Source organism: Panthera tigris, chromosome B3 (assembly GCF_018350195.1).
Source record: "Panthera tigris isolate Pti1 chromosome B3, P.tigris_Pti1_mat1.1, whole genome shotgun sequence".
NCBI lineage: Eukaryota > Metazoa > Chordata > Mammalia > Carnivora > Felidae > Panthera > Panthera tigris.
In genome coordinates, this window is record NC_056665.1 from 8,972,928 (window position 1) to 8,989,482 (window position 16,555).

At 41.3% G+C, this 16,555-nt stretch overlaps 1 protein-coding gene across 3 annotated transcripts in view; it reads right to left on the reverse strand.

Moving 5' to 3' along the window:
* Positions 1-16,555, reverse strand: part of AGBL1 (AGBL carboxypeptidase 1) — a 784,724-nt gene that overhangs the window by 411,813 nt on the left and 356,356 nt on the right. For all 3 annotated transcript variants that reach the window (XM_042988107.1, XM_042988105.1, XM_042988106.1), the window contains one exon: positions 3,191-3,322. In XM_042988107.1, the coding sequence (XP_042844041.1) occupies positions 3,191-3,322 (132 nt within the window). The remainder of the gene's footprint in view (positions 1-3,190; positions 3,323-16,555) is intronic.

The following is a 16,555-nucleotide window of genomic DNA, read 5'->3' on the forward strand; positions in this document are numbered from 1 at the left end:
AGTGGCTCAGTCAGTTAAGCATCCTACTTTGGCTCAGGTCATGATTTCATGGTTTGTGAGTTCGAGCCTCACTCTGTGCTGATAGCTCAGAGCCTGAAGCCTGCTTCAGATTCTGTCTCCCTCTCTCTCTCTGCCCCTCCCCTGCTCACACTCTGTCTCTCTCAAAAATAAATAAACATAAAAAAAAAACTGCAACTTTTAATTTTTTTTATTTTTTTAAATGTTTTTATTACTTATTTCTGAGACAGAGAGAGACAGAGCGTGAGCAGGGGAGAGGCAGAGACAGGGAGACACAGAATCTGAAGCAGGCTCCAGGCTCTGAGCTGTCAGCACAGAGCCGGACGCGGGGCTTGAACTCACGGACTGTGAGATCATGACCTGAGCCAAAGTCAGATGCTTATCCAACTGAGCCACCCAGGTGCCTCCAACTTTTTCTCTAAGCACTAGTTTAGTTGCATACCAGAAATTTTGATATGCTGTGTTTCTGTTTTTATTCAGTTTAGGACATATCCTAATTTCCCTTCTGATTTCTTCTTTGGCCCATGAGTTATTTTGGAGTATATTGTTTAATTTCCTCATATCCCGAGAGACCCTAGAATCTTACAAAAGTTGATTTATAATTTAATTCTGCCATGGTAAGTGAACATACCTGGATGGTTTCAGTGCTTTAAAAATATACTGAGACTTGCTTCATAGGCTAGCATATGGTCTACCTAGGATAATTTTGATGTGTACTCAAAAACAATGTATATTTTTCTGTTTTGAGAATTGTTACATATGTATCAATCAGATCAGAAAATTACTAATTTTCTGTTTGATTGTTCTATTTCTTACTGAGAAAAGAGTACTAAAATATCCAACTATTATCTTTGGATTTTTAAATTTCTTCTCTCAATTCTGTTAATTTTTGCTTATATATTGGGGTATATACATTCACTTTCATTCATTATATTTTCCTGGTTAATTATTCGATTCAGTATTATGCTGTTTATACTATCCTGCAGATCTCTAAGGCTACTGAATTTTCTTCAATTTTTTTTCTCCATAATTTAAATTTAGTAATTTTGGATTGACCTTCAAGTTTAGTGATTGATTCTCCTGCCATCACATATCTGCTGAATGATCCCATCCAGTGAAATTTTCACTTTGGTTGTGGAACTTCTCAGTACCAGAATTAATTTCTTTCCTTCCTTCCTCCCTCCCTTTCTCCCTGTCTCCTGCCCTTTCTCCTGTCCCTTCCTTCCTTCCTTCCTTCCTTCCTTCCTTCCTACCTTCCTTCCATCCTACCTTCCTTCCTTCCTTCCTTCCAGATTCTAATTCTGTATCAAAATCCCCTTTATTGTGGTTGGGACTTAGAGTAAAAGGAAACTAAAGATAACTCGTTGGTTCTGCTCTAATCATTTTGGGGAACTATCTACTGATCAGTAGTACTCATGTTTCTAGAGGACATGGAGGGAGAGAGTGAAGAGAAACTAAGGGAGAAGGGGAGTTATTTTGAGGTGAAATAGTAGTTTGGTGGATTTTGATCTCTTTTAGTACTCATTAACCCAGGGAATAAAGCTATTTTTTATAGTAAATTCATATATCCAGAATAATAAAGAATTTGGAAGAGGTAGGTACCATGATAATTGTGATGTTGTGACTTATCGTAGAAAATATGTTTTTGTTCTTCATCCCCAGTCCTTGACATGGAGCTCCTAAAACCCCTGTAAATTCTTAAGTGATAAGAGCATTAGAAGCATCTTTTGTTCTAATAAGGTGATTCTGGGTGAGGTCCTGGATCAGGCTATCCCCACTCCTTTAGAGTGGGGAGAGGGGCTGGAAATGAGTTAATAATTGATCACAACTACATTAAGAAGTCTCCATAAAATCCCAACAGTATGGGGTTCAGAAAGCTTCCAATTTGGTGAACACATCCACATACCAAGAGGATGATACCCTCCCCCTAACTCCACAGGAACAGAAGACCTTGTACGTGGGACCCTCCCAGTCCTCACCCTATGTATCTCTTATCTATCTGGCTAACATCCATGTCCTTTATCAGACCCTTTAACAAACTGGTAAATATAAGTTTAAGTGCTTCCCTGAGTTCTGTGAGCCACTCTAGAAAATAACTGAATTCAATGCAGGGGGGAAGATCATGGATCCCTCCAACTCATAGCTAAGTCAGACAGAAGTTGTGGGTAACCCGGGAATGACTCCTTGTGATCGACATCTGAAGTAGGAAGCAGTCTTGTGGGATGAGTCCTTAACCTGAGGGATGTGACGCTGTCTCTGGGTAGGGTTAAATTGTAACACACCCAGTTGGTGTCTCAGAAGTGTCTGGTGGGGTGAAATCGCCACATATCTGGTGACCAGAAGTGTCAGAAATGAAGTGTCCCATGTGAAAGTAAAGGAGAAAGACACAGGAGAACTGTAGGTTCTTCGAATTCAATAATTTTTCTTCTTTTTCCATTTACATTTGAAACAAAGGCCAGTTTTTATTTTGTGTTTGGACAATGTTGCCTCATCTCCTTCTATCCTGATTCCCTTTATGCTGACAGGAAGAAGTCCTTTGTTCTTTACCCCTCCTTAGCTTCCTCTTTAGTTCAGTGGAGGAAGAGTTGAGCTCTATCCACTGGAACCCAGAAAAAAAATAGAATTAGCTACTTATAAAATATATCCACTATATAGGAGTAGTGGATCACTGCTCTGCTTTTCAGAGCATGTTCACACAGGGCACGTGGATGGTCTAATGTCTTGCATTTTTGCATTCCTTCATACTAATTTAAGATCCTTTTGTATTCAGCATCATTTTGCTGCCCTCATAAACATGAAACAGAGGCAGTATTTTCACTGTCCCCACTTCCCAGGTGACAAATGGTGGTTCAGAGAGGTGATGTTAATGACTCCTCGGCACACAGTTAATAATTGTAAAGCCAGGCATTAAAATGAGGTTTCCTGTCTCCGATTCTCATGCCCTTTGCACTGTATCATATCATATAGAAAACAAAGCGGAGCCACCAGGTAGTACAGCCATTATGCATCAAAAGTGTAGAGGGGTTACACATGCCTCCAACCTGCTTGTATTATAACCCTAGAGTTAAAATAATCAAAATGCTTATTTAGGGGGAAAAATGGGTGGAGCGTGTGTCTCAAAGGCAAGAACGTGGACACAAAATGTTTTGTGTCATTCTCCCCAGTGACTTACCCTGTAGCCGACATCTTCCAAGACAGTAGATGTGCCCATAGCGGACTCTGCTTGCCACAAGGTCTCCTTGATGCTACAACCATAAAGGAATACATTCTTCTTTTGAGAGTGGCCATGAAAATCACAGAAGACCTACAATGGCCAAAGCAGGGGAAAATCTAGGTCAGTTATACTGGCCTTTTAAATCTTTTAAGTGTCAACTTTCTCAGGTAGAATACTGTTTACATAGCAGAACCAGTCACATGAGGATCATTGGGTGATTTTGGCAAGAGCTGTATTGGTAAAGGCCACCACTAGAAGTGTAAATAAATCCATTTGAGAACTTCCAGCCCTGGCCATGCTGGCTCAGACCCAAAGAACCACCCAGTTTACCTGGATGATTCTCATGCAGTATCATTAGAAATAACACATAGTTTTTGTTTAAGACACTAAGTTTTGGAGCACTTATTATCCCACAAAAGTTGACTGCTACAATAATTTGTATTCTTAATCTGAATATTTATTCCCACATATAAAATATACTCATCTTCTTCCCAAGGAAGACTTCTTCAACACCCATCCTATCACAGTATCAGACCTCAGTACGAACTCCCATGATGGTTTCCAGACCCCATACGTGCCTCCTCCTGATCCAGGAACTAAAAAGGTCAATCATCCGCCTTCCACCCACCTACATACAATGGTGGAGTGAGGAAACATTACTCCCAATAAACACTCATGTTTGAAAGAGGATGAGTAGGATGGGCACAGCAGTCACTTGTTTGTAACAATTCTGAAATAATAATGAACAGACACTATGAGGTTCCTGTATGCTGTAGTATAATTTAATGAAATTAATGAAATGTTTCTTCCCTGAAATCAGAAATGGACCTGGCGTTGACCATCAGTTGTACTTGATACAATGGAGAAAAGAGAAAAATAAATCTAAGAGAAAAAAATAAAAGGTGTAATATTTAAAAGGAGTAAATAGCGGTGTCTTTATTTTCCTACATAAAGATTGTAAAATGTAGAATATCAAAAATCCGTATGTGCATACAAAATCACAGGTTAGAATGTCAATATCTAAGAGTCAAGTCTACTTACATACACTATCAGTATAAAAATCTAAATTTAAAAATAGTATTGGGGCGCCTGAATGGCTTATTCATTTAAGCCTCTGACTCTTGATCTCAGCTCAGGTCTTGATCTCAGGGTCATGAGTTCAAGCCCCACATTGGGTTCTGCACTGGGCATGAAGCCTGCTTGAAAAAATATCACTAAGGGGCACCTGGCTGGCTCAGTCGGTGGAACATGCGACTCTTGATCTCGGGGTTGTAACTTAGAGCTTCACATTGGGTGTAGAGATTATTTAAAAAGAAAGTCTTTAAAAATAGTACTTAAAATAGCATCAAAGCACCAAATTCATAAAAATAGCTTTAAAGATGTGTAAGACACATTGTTGAGAAAAATGAAAATTTTCCATCTCAGCGAATGTATGTATACAGGTCCAATTCACTCTCAGTCAAAACCCACAGAAGGTGTTTTGGTTTGGTGTGGTTTGGTTTAGTTTGTTTTGGTTTGTGTTGTTTTGTTTTTTTTTTTATTTTGTGGAAACCTACAAGCTAATCCCAAACCAAAATAGAAGTGCAAAGAGCCAAGAATGATTGAGGCAATCTCAACAAATGAAAAAACTGGACAAATTATGTAAAGATATCAAAACTTATTTTGAAGTTATAGTATTTCGTACACAGTATTATTGATAAAAGAATACACAAATCAATCAGTGGAGAAAAACAGATATTCCAGAAAGGGACTCCCATATATGGTCGCTTGACTTATGATGAAGTTGATACTGTAGCACAGTGGGGAAATGATGGCCTTGGAAGACTTATGGTCCAGTGTAAACAATGTAGAAAATAAAAATAAATGCATATCCCTACCTCATAATATGTTAAAAAATAAATTCTACACATGTGGCAAATCTTAATATGAGAGATGAAATAACACAGCTACCTGGGGGTAACCACATAGACTACCATGTACAACCTTGGAGTTGAAATACAGTTTTTTTGAGGACTCAAACAAGGAATACACCTAAATTGAAATATTTAAAATTAGATATAGTCCATTAAGAACTTCTGTTCATATGAAAGGGGTGCCTGGGTGGCTCAGTCAGCTGAGCATCCGGGCTCAGGTCATGATCTCGCAGTTTGGGAGTTCAAGCTCTGCACTGGGCTCTGTGCTGAGAGCTCAGAGCCTGCAGCCTGCTTGGATTCTGTGTCTCCCCATCTCTGCCCCTCCCCCCACCCCTCTCTCTCAAAAAAATGAATAAACATTAAAAAAATTTTTTAAATAAAATAAATAAATATGCTATGAAAAATGTGAAAAGGCAAACCAAAAAGTGAAATAACCTATTTGCAAAAAATATATCTGGCACACACATGCATTTCTGTACATCAACAAGAAAAAGAGAGGCAACTGAATTTTTTTAAATGGGAAAAACACAGGCGCTTGGATGATTCAGTTGGTTAAAAGCGTTGGACTTAGGCTCTGGTCATTTTCTCACAGGTCACAGGTTTGAGCCCTGATTGGGCTCTGCCGACAAAGCCTAGAGCCTGCTTCAGATTCTGTGTCTCCCTCTCATTCTGCCCTTCCCCTGCTCATGCTCTGCCTCTCTCTCAAAAATGAATAAATGTAAAAAAATTAAAAACTGGGCGAAAATCTTCAATTGACATTTCACAAGACAAAATGTCCAAATGGCTATTAAGCAAATGAAAGTGCCCTCAGCTGCATTAATATCAAGAAAATATAATTTACATATCACAATGAGATGCCACTGCTTCTAAGGGGTTTTCTGGACTGCTAATATCATGAAGACAGACAACGTTAAGTGGTGACCACGATATGGAAGAAGTAGAACGCTCAAACCCAGTTTGCGGACTCTAAAAAGATACCATTCCTTTGGAAAACAACTTGGGAGAGTCTTTGAAAGTTGAACATGCGCATATTCTAACCTCCCCCCCCAACAGAAATGGATATACTGAGCATCAGAAGATAATCAAGAATGTAAATAGCAGTACTATTTTTACTAGCTTAAAACTGTAAACTGTACAATGGATTAATTAATTATGGTACAACCATTCAATAGAATACTATCCAACACTGAGAATAAAAAAGCAGGCTAGACACAAAACAGTGCATGTAAGGATTTCCTTTCTATGACGTTCAGAAACAGGCAAAACTAATATTGCTGTGTAAATGAGGGTAGTGTTTGTTTTGGGGGGCTAGATATTATTATTTGACGTCTCTGGGTTGCTGGACATGTTCTTTTTCTTGATTTAGCTGGTGGTTACATGGTGGGTGCATTTTGTGATGATTTATCAAGCTGCTCAACTGTGATCTGTGTGCTTAAAAATTAACAGATGACACCTACACATTTTCTGTTTCAAGGAGACAGAAGTCCTTTTAAGGAGGTATTTCTTCACATTTGTTCCTTAGTTGCTAGAAATGTAGCCTTTGCATACTAAGTTAAGGACACTGAGTAGGTAATTTAAGGTGTTTTTCAAATTTAATATTGATGCAGAATCGAGGAGAATTGATAGGAGAAGAAACAAGAGTGGAAATTGTAAGTGACAAAAGAGCAGAATTAGCAAAAATAGAAATACTTAAATTGGAATGAATGTAATGCCCTACAATTGGATTCAAACAGTGGTCAAAGTGAAAGGTAGACACATTTAGCTAAGAAGTAGATTTTGAATGAGAGAACCAGAAGTTTGGGCTGGCAGTTTGCTCAAAATAAATCAGAGGCTGCAGATGCCAAAAATTAATCTAATCATAAATTGCTTCTGGAGAAGTAAAGTGCTCATAAATTAAGACAACAATCCATCCAATGTACCTCATACTGGTCAATTTTTATCTAATATCGTGTTTTTTATTTCTGAGTGTGGCATTTTAGAACAAGCCAGGACACCTTAATAAAGAGGAACCAGAAAGCCCAGAAAAAGGGGAATGTTTGTGAACAAATAACAGCTGAAGACACTGGAGATGCTTATCCCAGAAAAAAAGAAGGCTTAACGGTGTCTGGATAGGAGTCCCACAAATTTCCAAATTCTCCCAGTTGGGACATGAATAAATGTACTTGCTATCATTTCAAAGAGCACGCAAAGGCAAAAGGAAGGATAATGTGGACATAGACTCCAGCTCTATGTTAAACTCAACACTTGTTGAATATCTATTACTGGCAAGAAATAACTCTATGGTTATCGCTGTCTTAATATGCTGTGTCACAGCTTTAAAAATTTCCATTCTCTGAAAATGTTTCAGCAGAAGCCAAATGAATGAATACCAGCGATGTTGTTGGTTGAGAAGTTAGACTAGATGATGCTTTTCTGGTATGTGATAAAGCCTTCAAGTTCACTGAACAGGAAGTTGTTGACAGCAGGAATGCAGCCCAGGACACTCGCGGTACATGGATGGGGCCATAAACAAACACACATGTCAAAGAAAAATAAAGGGACAGGTGAGTTAATGGTCTGCTTACTCATGATAGGAGAAGATGAAGACTAACATTCCAATGGCAGGTTAGAGCTCATAAGCCATGCTGCTTTGTTGGTGGGTCACAGAAGCAGAGAAGAATCAGCAGCGTCAGGATTGATTTTCTGGAAACAAGGTTATTGCCGGACAAGGAGCACGGACTTGATCGGGAGCCAGAAGGCAGGTTTGGGGACAGACCAAGGATCTATGAGCTGAGGGTTTTAAGGACTAAAGGACTTAAAACCGTTCTGTATGTTCACCTTCCTGTCCTCCCCCTCTTTCTCTTAATTGTCAATAATACATTCACACTGTAAATTCCCTGTTAGCAGAAAAAGTATTTCTTGGGGTACCTGGGTGGCTCAGTCGGTTAACCATCCAACTTTGGCTCAGGTCATGATCTCACAGTTGGTGAGTTTGAGCCCCGAGTCGGGCTCTGTGCTGACAGCTCCAAGCCTGGAACCTGCTTTGGATTCTGTGTCTTTCTCTCTCTCTGCCCCTCCCCCACTTGTGCTCTATCTCTCTCCGTCTCAAAAATAAATAAACTTTAAAAAACATTAAAAAAAAAAAAAGAAAAGTATTTCCTAAGTATTTTTTCTCTCCAATAAAACAAGAAAAGAATTTTATTTTTCTTTATGTGGAATCCTTTATTCTTGTTTCAGGTTGATGTCTTCTGAGAAAATAAATCTCCCCAGCTTCCACATATCACTGAGCTGTGGGTGCCAAAGCCAGAGAGGGTGATAAGCAGATCTGGGAAGAGGGAGTCGGTCCAATGACAAGTCAAACCACACACAAGACACACAATGAAAGCATGGAAACAGTGATGGAGCAGAATAAGTTGTTCCCTAAAGAGGGGTGTAGTTAGGCAAATGCACAGAGAAAAGAAAAAAACAGAAAATGTGGCAGTAGAAAGAGAAACATGAGAGATGGGAAGAAGAACTGTCCAGACTTTTGGTGCTTTCTAGTTCCTGTAAGATTAAGGGACTTCTTTCCTCCAAAACTGTCTTACTACTTGGGTTACTTTGAGCAAGATTCTGTCATTTCCAACAAATACATCTCCATCAATGGGTCAGTGTTTCTCCATCCTGTCCCTGCATTAAAATCTCCTGAGATTATAAAAATATCAATGCCTGGAGCCCACCTCCAGAAATTTTTATTTAATTGGTCTGCAGTGACAACCAGGGCTATGGGATATTTTTCAGATTCTAATGTGCAGGCAGGGTTGAAAACCACTGTTCCTGTCAAGGGTTTAGAGCAGTGATCTCACATGTTGTTGAGTGTCAGAATGACGTAGAAGACTTGCCAAAGTTCAGACTGTAAACCACTCAGCAGCAATTGTGAGATTCCAGTTAAGATTGGAGCAGGCCTGGGAATTTGCATTTTTAGCAATTCCTGGTAGTGCTAATACCTGGGTCCCAAGCCCATGCTTTGAAAGCCTCTAGCCTAAAGGAACCAATAGACTTGTTGGAGGTTTAATCTTCTGCCAGAATAAGCTTGCCACCAACCTTTATCTCTTACACCTCAATGTCTCTCTGTGAATTAAATGCCCACCATTCTTATGAAAAGTGTGCAAACAAATGAAGACTGTGTCTTAGCAACAGATTTCTCCATAAAGGCAGTAGCTTTGCCTATGTGGTGACAGGCGCTCCTTAAATGCTGAATTCAACCAGAGTAAGGAGTTTTTTTGTTTTTGTTTTTGTTTTCTGATCCTTACGGATTCTGGAAGCTGATGTCAGTGAAAAAGTATAGACTTAGTCACCTGTGGGAATAAGCACTGCTTAGCCCTGGGACTTCTAGTGGCCACTGGAGACTCAGAATAGAGAGGCAGACATTGCCCAGCTTTTTGCTCAAATTATATCCCTAAAAATAAATGCTTGTTAATTATAGGAAACGTGTGTTCTTCTAAATTATAGGGGGCAATTACAAGTTAAATTATCAAGTTATTTCTGGTGAGGGAGTTTTTCTCTCCTATGGGAAGAAGTAACAGTTATGCTTCCTTTCTGTAAAATTCTGTGCCAGGTAAGTAGAAAGTCTGTCCAGGTTAACCTATGGTCCTATCTTGCTTATTCTTCAGTGGATTCAACAAATATTTACTGAATGCCTGCTTTGGGGGCAGGAGAAATTAAAATTTTAATATAATACAGCAATGTCCTTAATAACAATGCCAACAGGCAACAATGGTTATTTTATCGAAGGCTTATGACGTTTCAGATCCTGAGCTAATAACGTAATATAGATTATCTCATGATGAAACAGATGCTACCATTATCCCATTGCAGCCGAGAAAACTGAATTTCAGATAAAATGAATAACCTCTCCAGGTGCGCCCAAGTTTGCACTGCTTTTAAGTATGTGAGTAAATATTTGAACCCCAGCATGTTCTAATCCAGAATCCATGTTTCAAAAATGCTTTTTAGATTTCCATATTGCCTCTTCCAGGAGCTGTTTTGTTGGGATGATCCCGGGGTATACGGGAAACCCTCTCGCGGTGAGAGGAGGGTGCAAGCAGAGGTAAGTACGGGGTCTCTGGCAACCCAAATAAGGACACGTTGCAGAGTCCAAATGAACAGCAGTCTTGAAGATGCACAATGTAGGGGTCCTAGGATTTGCTGGTGGGAGGGGTATCCTACCTTGAGTCCTACTGAGCGAGAGCTATCCAAGCAAATGGAATGAGAAAGAACCCGCCCTGGATCTGAGGAAGTGCAAGCATTCAGAGTAAGTCTGTAGAGGACAGTACCTTGGGGTCTGCAAGCGGGCAGCAGGCAGTGAGTGATGCCCCTGCTCACTGCTCTGGGATGTTTGGACATTCTCCTGAAGGCAGGGAAGGAGCCGTTAAAGTGCTTGTGCAAGGAGGAGCAGCATGGTCAGACCACCACAACAGGAGCTCCAAGAGTTCACCAGAGAGACTGACACCAGGCACCAGAGGTGACAGGGCCCTCACTAATGCAGAAGTATGGAGCTTATGGCAGCTCAAGTATGGAGAGAAAGGACATCGGGTGACAGAGGGAGGAAGGAAACTCTACAGGAGTTGGAGACTAAATGTATCTAGGGGCCAAGTGAGGAAGAAGTTACGGATACTCCCTAGATTTCTGGATTAAGTGAATATAGGCAAGAGGATCGTGCTTTCCCCCAAGGCAAGGAACATAGGAACACAGGCAGAGATGAAGATGTGGAGGTTTCTTTTCATTAAGTTGTGTTTTGTTTGAGCTGGAGTGGTGAGTTTTGAACTTGCTCACCCTGGGCTAAACCCACTCCCCAGTGTCTCGCTTTCTCCATCAGCAAAGTGGATGGTGTTGATTGGATTACGATTCTGAAATCAGACTCATATGCATCTCCCCAGTACCTTTTCCAATGAATTCTTGTCTGAGCCAAATTGCAAGGTTAATTTAATTCATGCACAACATGAGTTCTATCATTTCTCGGGCAACAAAGAGGCTGTTCGGGGCCACATTACTATGCTCCTCACATGCCTTCCCCACCTTTCCCCTCCCTCCCTAGTCCCATTTCTGGTCCTCAGCAAGCTAATTGGGCCCTTATGCAAGAGGTTAACCCCCATCTCAAACACAGCTCCCCTGGCCGACTCTTACCCCCACAGCTCACCTATCCCTGACTGTGTTTACTGCTCTGCTCCACCAGCTTGAGGCTGCTGTGTTTTCCATTCCTGACATCTGGGTCTCGTTCCTGCTTCCCAGCAGTGAGACCTCTGCATTATTTATGCCAACGCCACAGGAAAATGAAGGTGAGGCTGGAGCCGTGAGAAGGCAAATTCTGGGGTATGTGATGAAAACCCAAAACGGCAATGCTTCCAATTAAACCGAGCAAGGCTCACTGAAGCCCTGGAGATTCCAACTTGTGCACATTATTTTGCGGACAGCATTCAGCCCAAGCTCCTGAGTGCAACAAACATCTCTATGAGGGAAATCATCTTGGTGGCATATTCATTTGTCCTCCAAGAGCCCTGTTTGCAAGACCAAATTTTCCAGTCCTTTTACTGACAGTCATGCTCTCTCCTTTGTGTTTCACCTGAGAGAGAGCAATGTCCAGTCATGGCTGAGTTTAACCACAGGGGGCCTGGGCAGAATTTATTCCTACAACTATCTGAAAAGGGGATTTTATGCTCTATTCCCTTTCTTAAAGGGAGAGACTTCTACTTAAATTGGGCCATTATGGGCTAAAGTTCCAACATGGCCTTAGCAAAAGCAACCTTTACTTACAAGTCAGTTTGACCCCCTCCCATGGCTAGTGTGGGGTGAATAATTTCACATTAAACTCAGGAGATGCTTCAGTAACTAACCAGTTAGGAGACCACCCAGAGTGGGACCCTTTACTACATGTTATGAAATGCCAGCGGAGGTTTTCTGACATCCCAGTGTTATGCATTATATTGTCCTTTGTTCCAAGATAGTTTAATTACATTGAAAGTGCCCACAAAAATTAAGTCAAAACATATAGTCTAATATGTGGCTCTGTTTTGTATGTAGCACCCTTCTGGTAAGTAATAATAAATTTAATGTCTGCCATTAATTAGACTGCTTGATATGTGCCAGTCACACTGTAAGACTTTATGCACATCTACAGTCAGTATAAAAGTCCCGCAAGGAAGATATCACCCAAACTTACAGATGAGGTTCAACTTCTGCTAAGTAGAAGGAGGTTAAATGCTTGCCCATGGCCACCCATTAAAAAGAGATGCTCTATCTCATACTCCAATCTTTCTGGGCTCCAAAGATTTTACACAATAAAATATTTCAAATCATTGGATGTACCAGTGATGAAGAGCAGTATGGGGAGCCTGGGTGGCTCAGTCGTTTAAGCCTCTCACTTTTGACACCAATTCAGGTCACAATTTCATGGTTCGTGAGTTCGAGCCTCGTGTTGGGCTCTGTGCTGATAGTGCAGAGCCTGCATGGGATTCTGTCTCCCTCTCTCTCTGCTTCTCCCCCACCTGCTTTCTATGTCTCTCTCAAAATAAATAAAAAGAAACTTTTTTTTTTAAAGAGAAGTATAACAAGATTGTCAATTAATGAAATTAAGATTGAGCTACCGGGCTTACCCTGGGGCCTCACCTTGGCTGAGTTTTACTCCCTGTCTCTGATTGGCTGGCCCTCTGTGAGTAGCAATAAGCTTAACACCCTGGCAGGGCACTTGAACAGTGAGGCCTTGGGAGGTTCCTCAGGAGTTAAAATTGCTTCCTTCCCCAGTTTTAGAGGTTGAAGGGAGAGAAGCAGCAGCCTGACTGTCACCTTTGGACACAGTCCCAGTGACCTGTCAGCATGGGTGAGGCCCCTACTGTTTGCCTCACTCAATTTCAGGTACTGAGGCTCTCAAGGCAGGAGTGTTAATATACCCATTTTGTGTGCCAATCCCAATCAGTGCAGAAGTGTTACTGGGACTCATGTCTTCCCCAAAAGGTGGGGCCAAGACTAATGTTTTTGACCCATGGCAGATGTCCAAGTTGTCTGGATAAACCCAGGGGGCAGAGTATAAATGCTGACCTACCACCATGCTTACCCACTCCATGTAAGGAGGTTGCCTCAGTTTCCTGATGTACATTCCTGTCTTCAAGAACTGTTGGCTGTCTTGGCCTCCTAGACTGAACTGTGCTTTATGGTTGGCAACCCCTACTTTCTGGGACTAGTGCTTTGAGCTCTGTGTCCAATGCCGTTGGCCATGATCATTGCTGCCCTGCTCAAGTTCTCCTTGAGCATATGTATTGAACGGATGAAGCACAGGTCTCCAACGCCTTCATTTGAAGCCTGTTTTTACCTGTGGCCCACCCTCACGGAGAACAATCTTGCAGTGTGGCTCATCCATCTGGTCCTGTCTTCACGCATTTCTTGCCTTCTCCCCATCCCACCAGCTCTGGGCAGAGGCACCTTCACATTGGTTTATGCAACTACCCTCCTGTGTTCCCCTCCACTCCACCTCCCAGCTTTGCTCACAAAAAAATGAAAAATAGGGAATTGGCTCAAACTTCTTTGAAAAATCTGACTGGCCTTCCCTGTGGCATATGGAGAATCCAGATTTCCAGCTTTGTAATACTCAAAAGGTATATCAGAGATACTAGCAAGGGAGAAAGAAGAAAAAATTATCTGCTTTTCAACATAAATTTATGCAAGAAATGTTAGCGATTCACTTAAATGTGGAGTACTTGTGCCTATAAAAATACCTCTAAGACATGACTTCTGGTATGTTAGAGAAGCACTGTTTAATCTTTATTCTGATAGAATGAGAACAATTTTAAATAAAAGAATATGGAATCAAATTTAAATTTCTTTCACCCAGAACCTTCCCATTTCCCAACTATGGCAGCAAGATTTTTTTTTCCCTACCACATCCTTACACAGGAAAAGAGGGGAATTCTAGATGTGTACCTTAGCATGAATCAATGAAAATAAGCAAAAATAACACTTGTCCTTCTGCCACTTCTGAGGAATAAAGTGGAGATAAAATCAATAGTGTGTATAGAGTATCTTGAGGCTCTGGGGACAAGGTTTTAGGAAGACACATGCCATCCCTTTTTGCTCTCTCCTTTTGTCTCTGAAAAGAAGCTGATTAACTCAAAACATATGCCAGAGGGACAGTATAAGACCAAGAAAATCATTTAAGTAGCTAAAAATTCTGTTCCACTGGGCCCCAGAGAAAGATAAAACCAAAATATGCCCACCCTGTCCCTTGGCAGAAGGCGGCCTAGTTTGTCTAAGTTGTAAGTGGGAATCAATGAGCTCTTCAAAGAGCACTGAAATCCCTTTACCAGCATGCACTCCTACAGAGAGAGCCAAGAGGATGAGAATCGATAGCACTCCTAATTCCGAAGCCCAGATTCTCTGCAGTGGCACAGGGGCCAGGCCAGCTGCAACACAGCAGCCTGGAAGAGGCTGTGGCCTGGGTTTCTGGAAACCTCATGGAGCCTGAGAGCTTTCCTCCACTCCCCTTAGCTATGCCTGTCTCCCCCTAGGCCTCAGGCCTCCTACCTCTGGTAGGGAGTTCTACAAAGTGGAATGGGCTCAATGCCTCCTACCAGCTGACAGTGGAGGCTGTCTGTTCTTCGGGCTTCTCTGCTTGCATGCCTTTTCTCTGGCTGGACCTTTCTGACTAATAAATAGATCTTCTTCTACAGCTTTCTACTCTGCTGTGTGCTCTTCCTTGGCTTGAATTGCATGCCTGTGTGCTGGTCGGTCTCATTATAAGCAGGACCCTTTGCTTCCTGGTTGCATTTCAAAGTCCCTGTGACTATGCTTTGATTTATTTATCTTTAATTTTTTGTATTTAGGCAAATATGTACCTAGAGTGACATGCATAGACCTCGAATGAGTCTTTAATCAATGGGTTTTGGTGTAAGTGACTCTAATTGAGATACAGAACATTTCTACTAACCTCAATAGTTCCCTCCTGGCCCCTATTATTGAATCCCTTTACAGAGGCAATCAATGTTCTGATTCTTCGATCTTGAACTTTACATAAGTAGAGACATAGAGCATGTACTTTTTAGTGTCTAGTCTATGTCACTCAACATACTTCTGAGATTCATCCATGTTGTTGCAAATTTCAGTTTATTATTGTATTTTTTTTCTCTGAATAGTATTACAATGTGTGAGTATATCTATATTTACTGTGTCTGGGCTTTGAATCCAACATCTGGAAGAGAATTCATGACCCTGTCATAAATTAGAGACAGAAAATAAAGGCTCAAGAAAATAGGAAAGAGACTATAATATCTGTGGGCTATCAGATGAGTCTATGCCACCAGTTAATGAGAAGTTTCCTTTCCTTTTCCCCATGCAGTGATCCCAAGTATTGAAAACTTGACAGAACACCAATTTCACAAGGCATAAGATCTAAGAGATCACAGGCAGGCCTTAGACCCTCTGCGGAAAGAATACTTTTCTACCTTACTGTAATAAAAACCAAGCAAACCCTTACTAATATTTTCAGCCCAGTTTAAGTGGCATCTCTAGTCTCCAGTTTTTCCATAACCTTGAGGGAAAATGATACAATCCCTCATTTGTGTTTCTACAACAACTCATATGAACTTTTGCTGCAGTTTTTACCATTTTGTACTACCTTGGTGTCTTTGCAGACCTGACTGCACTTTCTAATAAAGTAAACTATAGACTCTTCAAAAAAAGGGGGGGTGGGGTCATCCCTTTCCTTTCCAGTGATTACACACATGATGTAAAGGAATGGGCACATGGATGAATGCCAAGATGGATGAGTGGATGGATGGATGGATGGATGGATGGATGGGTGGATGGATGACGGATGGATGAGTGTATAGATGGGTGGATGGGTAGGTGGATGGATAGATAGATAGATAGATAGATAGATGGATAGGTGGATGGATGGGTGGGTGGGTGGGTGGGCGAATGGATGGATGGATGCATGGGTGGTTGGATGGATGGATGGATGGATGGATGGATGGATGGATGAAACTGTATGTAAACACTGTCATATTGCCTATAAACTGAATGACCTGTCTGGTTTTTAGCAACCCTCAGCAGTATCAGGATACTGCTTTCTCTCACGATCTCACATTCTCATTGGTTCTGGGAGTTCATATTATTCTATTCACCAATAGGCAAATGCCTAAGTACCATCTGGAACTGGTTAAATCTCCTAGCCACCAGAAAGTGGCTTCCTGATGCTTCAGTAAATATTTTTATAGGAGCTAGAGGCTGGACAGGGTCACAGTTAATCTATAACCATGTAGCCCAAGAGTCAATCTGGACACCATGAAAATCTTCTCCGTATAGGACAGACCCGAGTACAGACAAGTGGCGGTGCTTGTGCTATCAGCAGGAAGCTGGTTAAATACAGCCTCACGGGTAACTAAAAGGTGATGCTGAGCCCATTAGA